This window comes from Pagrus major, chromosome 19, assembly GCF_040436345.1.
Source record: "Pagrus major chromosome 19, Pma_NU_1.0".
Taxonomy (NCBI): Eukaryota; Metazoa; Chordata; class Actinopteri; order Spariformes; family Sparidae; genus Pagrus; species Pagrus major.
This window is the reverse complement of record NC_133233.1, coordinates 10,696,885-10,708,996: the sequence shown is the minus strand read 5'-3', so window position 1 is coordinate 10,708,996 and position 12,112 is coordinate 10,696,885. Positions and strand designations below refer to the sequence as shown.

The following is a 12,112-nucleotide window of genomic DNA, read 5'->3' as shown; positions in this document are numbered from 1 at the left end:
TTGATTGTATTCTTCGAAAGTGAGGTATCTAGATAACGTTTATGTTCTCATTTTGCAGACGCAACAGAGGGTCAGTATACTGCAGCACTTTAGTCTCTCCCCTATCATATTCACCAGGCTACCGTTTAATGCTGAGAGGGTGTTTGGATAAAGAGGCATATGTTTAATGCTTTCCTATGGGTCTCTATCGGCACCATCTGGCCACACAAGCTCATTATATACAGTACATCAGATTTAAGAGAATGGAAAACCCAGAGAGCCTCTGCTGACTCTTATCAAGGTAAACCTATCCAGGTGTTATAGAAGTCAATCCGTGTTGGCACATTGTTCATTATGCTCTTTGGTTGGTCTTGACAGTTTGACATTTCCACAGGAAGGCAGCATTTCCCAGCTAAACTTTATGGAGATGTGTATGTTGAATGGGGAGTTTATAAATGAGTAATTGTTATTGAATAATAGTTAAAGTTAATCACAGATAGGGTGTAGTGTTTGCAAGATTACCAGAACTGGACCAGGACACATCCATGTATTTGAAAATGTGAAAACTCACCATATATCCAACAGACAGTTAAAATGCTGTGATACAGTATGCATTTAATGTTCACCTTTGTCATCCATGTGTTGATCATGGTGTAGATACCAAGCACACCTTTAACCAAATGTTGCCTACAAATGCAATTACTGCTTCCTAACTGATGTTTTGTCTGCTCCCCTGATCAGCAGAACCAGTGGATGTGCTAAAGGTATTAGAATTTCAAAATTACCCTGAAGGAGTGACGAAAACATCAGGATTTTGCACAAACCGAAGAGCATCAAAGCCGGACTCAGCTTACAGAGTTGACAAGCAGGTCCAGATCAGTGCCCCCACCACACAGTTATTCCCTGGTAAGATACACTTCTTAACCTTTAACCACTTTCAACCATCATGTGTAAACTGGTGTTTTTATTGTTTCCTTCAAAGGTGTCTTTTGACAGTGGATTCTCCACTTAATTGTTGTTTTTCTGTCCCCCTAAAACAATTCAAATTCAAATCTACCCTATACATGTAAAGAACGTGACATTTGTAGGAATCATGTGCATGTAAATCATTTCTATAGCTCTAAACTGGACTTGTGATTTAGATGATGCATAATGAGGTTTTATTTTTGGAAGTGCACAACACTGTTATAGTGCTTCACATCCTCTCAAAGTGTTTTTATTACATTTACCAGCTTTATACTTCAGTGATACAGTGTGATAAAACAAGTTCTTTTTGCCGTGCAGGTGGTGTTTTTCCTGAGGACTTCTCCATCCTGACCACAGTGCGCCCCAAGTCCGGCCTCCAGTCCTTTTTACTGTCCATTTACAATGAGCAGGGAGTCCAGCAGCTGGGCGTGGAGGTGGGACGCTCACCTGTCTTCCTGTATGAGGATCAGACTGGCAAGCCAGCACCGGAGGACTACCCTCTGTTCCGAACTCTCAACCTTGCTGACGGAAAGTACGTCAAATCTCAAACATCCACTCATGTAACATAAGATTCTCAAAGACACTGGCACACACTTAGAGTTAATGCTGATTCGGAAGGAATGGGTTTGTGTTGTGGCATGCAGGGAGGGGAGTAAAGAGAGGAGGGAACTGAGGGTTTAAGTTAAAAATGCTAGATGGCGCAAAAGGAACATACCGAGTGTAATCCAACAGGACTTAAAACTAGTTCATACTATCTAGAGCTGCAGTGATTATTTAATCCAAAGAAAATCATTTCCAACTTTTTTTTTATATGCTTAATCATTAAGGTAATTTCTAAAGTAAAAATGTTTGCAAAAGCATTTCCTGGTTCCAGCTTCTTAAATGTGAGGATTTACTGCTTTTCTTTTCCATTTGATTTAAAGATGTCACTTTGAAGATGTCACTTTGGAATTTGGGAAATTGTGATGCATATTTACGTCAATTTCATGACATTTTGTAGACTAAACGATTTATCTATTAGTCGTGAAAATAATCAGTCAATTAATTGATAATTACAATAAGTGTTTTCAGTGGCATTTTGATCATCTTCAAACTAGTTTAATCACAAAAGCACTCAAACACTGAGTGCTTCTTCTTGATAAAAGCAAGAAAACAACCCAGATCTTCTCAGTGTTGCACCACAGGTGCTCATGACCGGATTATCCATCACATCAGGGGTCCGCGGGCACAGAGACAGGTCAGAGAGTGGGAGACACTGGATTATTGGGGCACAGCAGGGACTGCTATGGGCAACCTGACCTCATCCATGAACTCACTGCCTCTGTTATTTTAGAGAGGGGGAAAGGAAAGAGGAGAAAGGGGGCTGTCCTAAACTTCCTTTTTACCCCCATGGATTACCTCACCCAACCAGAAACAGCTCTCCTAACCTTTTCGCATAAACCTGATTATCTGCTCCCAGGTCCAGAAATCCCAGAATTCTCACTCAGAGCTTCGGCTTAGCTGACATGAGCCTGTGTGCAGGGGCAATTGGGGTATAAATAAGCAGATAGGCTGCTGGGAAAATGCCTTATTCAAAATAGTATTTTATAGTGTCTTACAATGTTATTCAAGTTTTTTTGCACTTGCTGAACATGCTATGTGAGGATAGTTTGTTTTTTGAGCTTTTGAAGGAAGTCATAACTGGGTCACAATATTTTTGTGACCCAGATTGGCTTAAAATGAGATCTAGTGTGTACAAAGTTATCATGATAGATGGAAGCTTGGTAAATCCCTCAAGAGTCTCATGTCAGCAATAACTCTGCTTCATGTGCAGGTTACAACAAAGCCAGCTTTGTAGGGCTGTTTTGTCCAGTTTGTAGTTTTTGTGACCCACTGTCTAAGGAGCAGTGTTCTCTGTAGAGGATTTTTAACTCTTTTACTTGGTCTGGATGCATTCCAGCTCCAGGCCTTGTCTAAATCTTTAGTGACTACAGCTCAGGCTGCGTACAGCCTGCAATCCCTGTGGATGTATTCATTGTTACTAAGAAGCATACGCCAAGCTTGAAAAGAGAAGCACAATGATGATATTGATGAGGTGAAAAAGAGCATAATCCCTTTCTTTAAAGGGAAAGGGAGGTGAATAGAAGGATTTCTAGTGAGCTGTTCCACTGTATACCATCAGTTTTGTAGCATTTAAGCTCTTTAAACATGCTCCTCAAAAGATTTCCTTTACATTTTCTTTTTTCAAATACAATGTTACTCTTCGTCTCCTGATCATAATGCACTTCAATAGTTGAAGACATTGTTTAAACCTATTGAAGTCAACATTGCTTTTCTGCCAAATATGGTGACAAGTAATCCTTCCTGTTGTACTGTTAAGCCCAGAGATTGTTGCACGTTTGTTTTCCTCCTAATCCCCATTGCATGCCCTGGAATGTGTCTGTATGATGTAGCTGTGTTCAAAAAGGACTTGGTCATTGTTATAGTTTATTAACATATACTGATATGATATCGGATATGCATGTGTACCTGTAGTAAACGCTTCTTATATTGCCATCTTGAGCTGCATTGGTGCCAGGTTTCATCTTCCACCTCAGAACAATGTTTTGACTGTGTGTCTCCTGCTCTGGCAAGGCAGGCCTTCCTGGATCCTGACACACACTTTCCACAATGTTCACCATGTCTGTCATGCCGAGTAACCCAGAAGGAGGATTAAGTTTGGAGTTTAATGAGTGTAATCCCGTGTTAAACAGGGCCAGAGTGTGGGGCCAGGAATGTGGTCCACTGCTGCCTGGTATGCAATAGCCCTTAAGTGCAGTGGCAAACGGTCCAGAGGCAAAGGAGGTGTCAGACTCACGTGTGACCCCGGTTAACTCTTTGTATCTATAGGTGTTGTCCATTGAAAAATACCAAACATAAGTTTGAAGTTCAAGTTTCTCGGAGCATTTAGTTCTGTAATGAACCACATCGTACAACAGAGTATTCAGAGTTTCTTTCTCTGTGAGGTGTGTTGACGTATTAAAGGTGGATTATAATCTCATTAGAAATGCTCATAGAATGAAATCACACGCCACAAAATTATCTATATGAAGTTTCACATTAACACTTGACCTCCAAAGAATTCATTATCCTAATTTTTGAATGGTGTTTATATTACATCATGCTCTAGTTTCAATGATTACATTTAATATGGTACATTCACAATGTGTACTTATCAGTGACATTTATACTGTCTGACCTTGACTTCTTTTTTTTTTTTTACCTCTCCTTGTTGTGTCCTTGACCAGGTGGCACCGTGTAGCCATTAGTGTGGAGAAGAAGACGGTCACCATCATTGTAGACTGTAAGAAGAAGATCACCAAAAATCTCCTCAGGAGCGACCATGCTTCCATCAACACCAACGGCATCACAGTGTTCGGCACCAGGATCCTGGATGAGGAGGTTTTCCAGGTGAAGTTTTTTAGTGGGGAGGACTGTAGGAACCTGTCAACTGTGATTGAGTTGCTTAAGCTGCGTATTTGGTGGCATTACTATATTGCGTATTGACATATTGATTAGAATTGGTGCAGCAACCATTTGTGACTGATGAGGTGCCCCGAAAATCAGTGGTATTTACCTTGTGTCCAGATTTTAAATGGTGCAGTATGTTGCAGTATTTTGAAGTGCTTTGCCCAAGGGGTTTTTAGTTTTAGTCCCATTGAGTCAGTGATGCTTTGATGCTGCCAAAAAGGAATGTGGAGATGATAGAAACCAGAGCGCATCTGTAGATCTTCAGTTCTTTTGATTTTATGCATATATATCATACATATATCTGAGATATCTGAGGCCTTTTGTCCAGGCAGCTGGGACAGTAGTGTAGTTTGATGTGAAGCAAAAGAGTCCTAGAAGAACTTTTCAGCTTAATTATTTTTGACCCTCTACTTGACTACATGAGTAACTTGGTGTAATATGATATCTGTTATATCATATCCTCTTTCTGTATTATTGCTCTTATTTTATTTTATTATTTTTTTAAGTACTGTTCTTAAAAAAAATATCATATTACTGGAAACTAGCACACATATAAATGTGATAATGTGATTCGGTTGACGGATTTGTGACAAATCAGCTGAGGTTCATCAGCTGTTCATCTACCCAAACAGATAGTAACTGTACAATGGATAATGATACAATGGCTTCAACTCTTTCTTGCTCGGTTAATGTATTTTGTGATATTTTCTGAGATTTGGACCTTAGCCATGTCAAAGCGTTTGCACTTGGCCGCCCTTTGTACATTATTATTGCTTGTTTGTTTGTTTGTTTGAGTTTTTCTGCAAAGCACACATGAGCTTTTGGTAAACTTCTCAGGCTTCTCAGATCCTTTGTTAAAGCTTCTCTTTACCTTGTAATTAGAGACACTTAGTGCCACCCAAACTTCATGTGTAATAGGTTTACCAAAAAATAACTGGCCTTGTTGAAATATTCTCCTGGATTGACTTTTAATCTGATGGCTTGCATTAACTTGAAGTGAAATGGTGGCCACCAATTAATGGATTTCTGACTTAATTAGATTTGTGCAATAATAGTTATGTTGTATTTATCGTTACCATTTATCGTTACTTCACACATTAGTTGGGAAAAATGTTATGATCCTGTCATATAAGTATGTTTTACTTGGCACGAGAGAAGAAAGACTGCTGCAGAAAGTAGCTACGCTGTAGTCTGATAGTATGGCAGCGGATACATCTGTATCTGTTGCCAGAGAGCAGCAGGGTGAACAGAATGTGGCTGGGGTGGGTGTTGTCTTTTAGTATCCTTTGGGCTCTATGCAGACATCTCACTTCACTGATATCACTGATGCTCAGTAGATGGGTATCAGTGATGTTTTGGGCAGTTTTAGTCACTCACTGCAAAGATTTCCTGTCCTCAGCCATTCATGTACCATGCCAATTTTGTGTTATATTGCTCCTCTGTAAAGTTGACATGAAATTGGTGCAGTAATTTAACAATCTTCAGTTTCCTTCAGCATAGCCTTTTCTCTGCTTTTTTATTTATTTATTTATTACATCCACTGATGAATGACTTTGCCTACTCTTTTTCTAAAGTCAACAATCATCTCCTTGGTTTTGATGACACTGAATGGTGTCATCAAAACACTCTGCAAGATTATTGTTTTCCTTCTGATATGAACTCTCATCGTTGTTTGTAATGCAGCTGATGATGGTGGTGTTGTCTGTATACTTCACGAGTTCCCTCAATGTCTGAGAGTGCAGTCATATACTGTATAGCATGAACAGGAGGGGGCTGATCACACAGCCCTGGGGGGCTCCGGTGTTGGACACTAAAGTAGAGGAGGTGTGATACCAATCCGAACTGCCTGGGGTCTGTTTGTTTTAAAGTACAATATCCAATTGCTGTGTGGTAGCCTGGAGTGTGACTGAGATTGTATTGAATGGTGAGCTGAAATAAAAAAAAACAGCATTCTGATATAGGTATTCTTATTTTCACAAAGTACATTAGCCATAGTTCCTCCTGGGCTGCTGAAAAAGTCCAACATCTAGAAATGTAAGTGTTTAGAATTGATGCTGGTGGAAGTTTATTGTACTTATTATACTTTCACACATTTACCTCTTTTTTTGATGCACAGAGAGTGGTGCTGTTTGACACAAGAATACATAGAACTGGGTTGTTAACATGAGTACCAATAACCACTCAACAGACATAGGGCCCAGAGAAACCACAAACCAAACTCAATGCAATGTAGGACACAACTGACCGTTTTTCAGTAACAAATAACTGAGAAAAAAAAAAGAAAAAAATCAAACAAACCTACATGTTTCAGGTTCAAACTTTACATTATAACTTTCTGAGATTTAGGGTTTGCTATCATCTCCTTAATCAGGGATTTTCAGTGGATGCAAATAATGACTCACAATGGCTGGATTGTCATGACACTTGTGGTCCTCGCTGGTGAGAAGTAAAGGTCACTGTAAGGCTGTGTGGGGGCTGTGTGTGCTTGTGAGAGAGGGCTGGTTTGTTTATGGGCAACAAGAATGACTTGGCTTTATTCTGATACCATGTTTGAATGATTGATGCTGCCACTTTAAAGCAGGCATATTTTCTTGGCTTGCCTTGTTATCACCACAGGGATAGAGAGCCCCTCATATTTTGTGTGTGTGTGAGTGCTCAATGAGTCTCTCTATGTCACTCATTAAATTGTACTTTAGGTTTTTGTCTTGCATTTTTGCTCTCTCTGACCTAGTGCTACACTGAGGTCTTTTGGATTATGACATGCATGTGTTCATTGATAAAGAGTTAGTTAAACAGATGGATATTATTATCATAAATAATTGACCAAATAGAAAAGCTGATTTTTGGGGAGATTTTCATTTTTTGATTTAGTCATTTTTGAAAAGATAAGGCATCTTACTGTACCTATAAATTCTATCACTTTGATTATACATAAAATTATGGTGGGATAGCTTATTTTGATTATATAGTCATTAGGATAAAACTATAAATCAGTTTGTTGGACAGTTTTTTTAGGTGCAAAGTTTTAAAAGTGGATTTGATTTTAGTTTTGATTAGATTTATGAGAGGGCACCGAAGCCAGCATTTGTAAGAGACAGTATGTCCACTCAGAGGTTTGCCAGTGGAAGGGCTGAAAATAGGAGCCATAAGTCAGTTAACAGGGTCTTCTCTGTGTGGTTTTTGGAACAGGTCTCCTGTCTGTTCTCTGTCCCTGCTCTCCTTAGAGATCTACAGGGCCTGATGCATGCTGGGAAAAACAGGGAAAGGAAATACCTTGGCCTTCTGCATTCAAGCCACTGGTTATAATAAGAAAATAAATTAAAAGGTGAAATTTATTTTTGTTGAAAGGAATGTCAGAGATGTTCTTGTTTAATTAGTCACTATAGTTGATGTGATCACACTATAACTTACATATAAGAATATTGCAGGAATGTAAGAAATATGTGGACTAGCTCAGCTGACTTGGCAGTAAGTATTTATGTACAGTTTCATCTAAAGATTAGTGTGTACTCCCTTTTTTAACCACTGTGGTAGGTGAGTTTTTGATTTCCAGGAGTAGATTTAATAATAAATTCAATAATAATAAATCATTTGCATCCTTATGGAAACTCTGAGATTTGTTTTCACAAGTTGACCTGCATTTTTCATAAGAGTCTATTCATACCGTACCTGGCCCAGGTTTGAGGCGACCACCGTCGCAAAGGGATCTGGTTTGGATGAATGGGAGTCTTTCATTGCCCCGTTAGGCCTTCCTCATTTCCTCATCCCCTCCCCTCCCTGCATATTCTCCCCTGCTCACCACCTCCCCCTCCCTATCCACCCTCCCCACCTTGAGGCCTCCCTACTGTGCTAAAGCCATGAGACCGTCTATTCATGCCTGGCTGACATTACCTGTCTTAATCGAGCACCCTCATATACATACCTTCCTATTCCATCTACTTCTGGGAAGCGACCACTCATCGGAGCTCAGTTTGTCTAATATTAAGGACTAGATGGGTCTGAGGTGTTCTGTGTCTTGATGCCACACCACAAGTATTTCCAAAAGATGTACCTTGTCTACAAATAAGTTATTGGTCTGCTAGCCTCGGTAGATAATAGCAAAAGAAGAATCAATGAGGAGGGACGTCAGACAGTGTTTTTCTCATTTCTGAGTTTCCAAATGTGTTTTTATGACTGCCAGTGGATTATAATAACATGCAGATTGCACATAACTATTTGGCTACTGCATGACTCTCTCGACTGTTAAAATTGAAATTAGATTTTTTCTGTCTCTGTCTTTTAATGTCATGTTTTGGACAGTTGACCTCAAAATCTGTCTGGCTGAACTCCCTTTGATTTTTTTGATGTCTTAGTTTCCTCTTCTCAGGGAAACTGTACTGTATAGACTTTAAGGGAGTGACTAATTGTTGTATGGGGCTGTCTAATTACAGTTAGCTATTGTTGGACTAAAGGTATGTTGCCCTGGGCAAAGGTATGTCAAAGGACTGATGGTGACGACTACTTGTGTTTTGATTTCGCTGGTGATGCCCTGCACTCGCCCTGTAATTACAGCATGCAGTTGGATTTTAGTCAAGAAAAGACACATGAGCTGTCTATCACAGCAAAACATGGAGATTGTTCATGCAGCTCCTCTGCTTATACTATGCACTGCTGTAACCTTTGACCCCTTCCATCTGTATTTATACCCCCTGGTGCCTTGTGGTCAGGATGAGGTCAAGGTAGATAGTGCTTATAGAGAAAGAAGTTGAGCTCTGTACTGTCAATTTTCCCGGTTTTATTTCTCTGTCCCTGTTAGCACTGCATCACAGAGCACTTCAAGGCCAGTGTTATGTCATCGTAATGTACCCACCTGATGGTAAACAGCTTGAAAAATGTATTTCAGTTGTGATGAAAACAATGTAAGTAAGAACGTCAGTGTTTTAATTAAATTAAATGCAGTAAGAGTATTCAGTTCACACATTTCAGATTTAGTAATGTGTAATAACACTGATAGTTCTGAGCAGACACAACAGAGTCAAAGCTAAGGATGAACTGATTATCACCATGGTCGATCATTGAATCCGCTATTCAGCATTTTTCTGATTATCACCATCTGTATTTTTTTTACTGATAAAAATGACTTAAAAATGTGCAACATTCGCCTTGATGCAGCTCCCTCTCTCTGTCTGTAGTCACACTCACAGTCTCATTGTGCCACCCACAATCCCCAGTCAAAGCAGTTCTTTGAGTGGTCAACCAGCCCTCCACTCAAAACTGAGAGCTTCAGTAATTTCAACAAAAATAACAACAATATAATATAATGCCATTATATACACAATATACTTTTTTTCTTTTAATTTGTTGTATGACGTGTTTTTTCACATCATCACTACGTGTCATCCTCTGGTTGTAAGAATTGTCACGCCCTTGAATGTTTTTTAAAAGTTAATGCTGCATTCAAACAGTTAAACTCCACTTAAGGTGAACCAGAATGCATAACAAAACAGCAGATCTAACAGGTAGAGAGATTTCTCAAAGGATTCGCAAGTCTCAGCTGTTGATCTTGACCCTGTTTCTCTCCTTCTGCCTCTCTCTTTTCCTCATTGACCTCTGACACAACAGTCATTAACACACAGCCTCATGGGCCTGTTTCTGTGCTGCATTGAGCTCCACTGTAGCCAGGAGGGGCATATTTTGGAGCCCTGGCTTTGCTCCAAGTTGCCAGGGGCTTTTATTTCAGCAGTTCGCAATGGAAGACAGGCCCACAGCCTCGGCATAACTCTCCCCAGGTGTTTCACAGCACAAAACATCTTTTACCATACCAGCTGCTCTCTCTTAATCCCTGACTGTCTGTCTCTGGATAACTCCTGGTGTTCTCTTCCTGAGTTGACATCAGTTTCTCTTGTGCCTTCTCTCCCATTTGTGAGTTGGGTCTTGTTTGGTAGGTGGCTTGGCTTCAATTTCTACTGTAAACACAGGTTGCACCATTGCAGGAAAAAACCTAGCAGAAGGGATGCCTTTCCTAGAAGAAAATAATTATTACAGTAAATACTACAAGTTATGGCAAGTGGAACGATGATTATCTGATTCATACAGGTGTTCTTCAGGGTCAGCACTACAAAATGAAAAGTTTTTGTATCTTTTAAATCTTAGACTTGATTGTTTTTATGCATCAGCTCCCCCAGGCATGATCATTTGCCTTGTTGTTTCCATTTATCATTGAATAGGTTGTCATGTAACTCATGCCCTCCATTGAAACAGTCAGATGTTTCCTAGTTGTGCAGCTGATCTGGTCTGGGGGGTTGAACACCATGTCTCCACAGCCTATTTGTGTGCAGACGGGTGGCTCTCAGACATGGACTAATTAGAGCTGACTCTAGTCAGGGTTCAAGCATTCACTGTTGGTCTTAGGGTGACACATGAGGTAATACATGTCAACTTAACTCAGGCTAAGGCTTGATCTCTCTTTCTCTGTTGAGCCTTCCCAAACACACATACACACAGACACACACATACACACGCCTCAACTGAGGCCTTTCCAGACTTGGCACCTAGGTTTACCTACCCATGCCCACTTGGCAGGTCAGTTTTGTCTTTTCATGTTCAGTATAGTAAATGTTTTCAACGGCTAGCAGAGAAGTGATGTTATGTCTTTCAGAAGTGGTGCATATCATCATTCTTCCTACACTGAAAACTAAAATCACCTGTCTGCTCATATTTTCATAGCCTCAAATGCTGTTTTGTTTTAGTCACCAAAACTTAAATCAGAAACAGACAACTTTTCAAATTCCCTAGTCCTACTGTTTCCTTGTGGTATTACTGTTGGCGCCGCTGTAGCAAAGACAGCATCGGCAACATGGCTACCACTAATGGCCTGCTTACTGTCCAGAGCAAAAAACAACTATGAGAATCCTAATTTGACCAAGAAATCCCAATCTTGGGTTAAGTAAAAGTAAAAGTAAGAGTAAAACACCTTGGGTTGTATTCATGAGTAGACAGGTTTTGTTACCTCCTGATCTAGTTGAATAAATGCCTGTTTGGAACCATCTCAAGTCCCACTGATGAGAGGAAAAACATATCAGCGAGGGAACAGACTTTGACACAACACCAGAGCTCCCCATTGAGTGAATGCCCCACGTTCACTCTTATTTTACCTCTTGTTTTTATCACTTTGCCTCATCACATTCTTTGCCTCCTTCATTAGCAGGGTCCTTTTGTTGTGTATAGAGTTTCCACAGTTATTCTAGTTGTTCCACTCGAAAACAGTGTTTCTTCCTGTTTTGGTTGCACAGAGGCACTTCCTTTGCGCCGTAATTTGTTCTTCATTTTTGCAGGAAAAATCCAGCCAGTGGTGGGGCAAATAGCATAGGCCAGTCTACAGGCAGATGGTGTCATTTTTCTACAGCAATTACACTGTGCAATCAATATTTAGCAAAAAAGTTGTCTGTTGCCAGTTTAAAGGAATTAGATTAGAGTGATTGAAAACACTTCCTTATCTGTTCATTAAATAGCCATTTCAATGTATGGATTAATAAAGCTCATTGGTGAGCTTTTGAGTTGCTGGTGGGGGGATTACCTTTGGACAGGGCTAGGCTACCTGATTCTTCCAATTTCCAGTCCCTATGCTCAGCTAAGCTAACCAGCCTCTTGCTGTTGATTAATATTTACCATGTAGACATTAGAGGGGTATTGGTTTGGT

The 12,112-nt window shown here is 40.0% G+C and overlaps 1 protein-coding gene across 1 annotated transcript in view; it reads left to right on the top strand.

Moving 5' to 3' along the window:
• col11a1a (collagen, type XI, alpha 1a) overlaps nucleotides 1-12,112 on the top strand; it is an 80,976-nt gene that overhangs the window by 4,304 nt on the left and 64,560 nt on the right. The window contains exons 2-4 of the mRNA XM_073488672.1: nucleotides 721-885; nucleotides 1,264-1,477; nucleotides 4,212-4,374. Coding sequence (XP_073344773.1) covers nucleotides 721-885; nucleotides 1,264-1,477; nucleotides 4,212-4,374 — 542 coding nt within the window. The remainder of the gene's footprint in view (nucleotides 1-720; nucleotides 886-1,263; nucleotides 1,478-4,211; nucleotides 4,375-12,112) is intronic.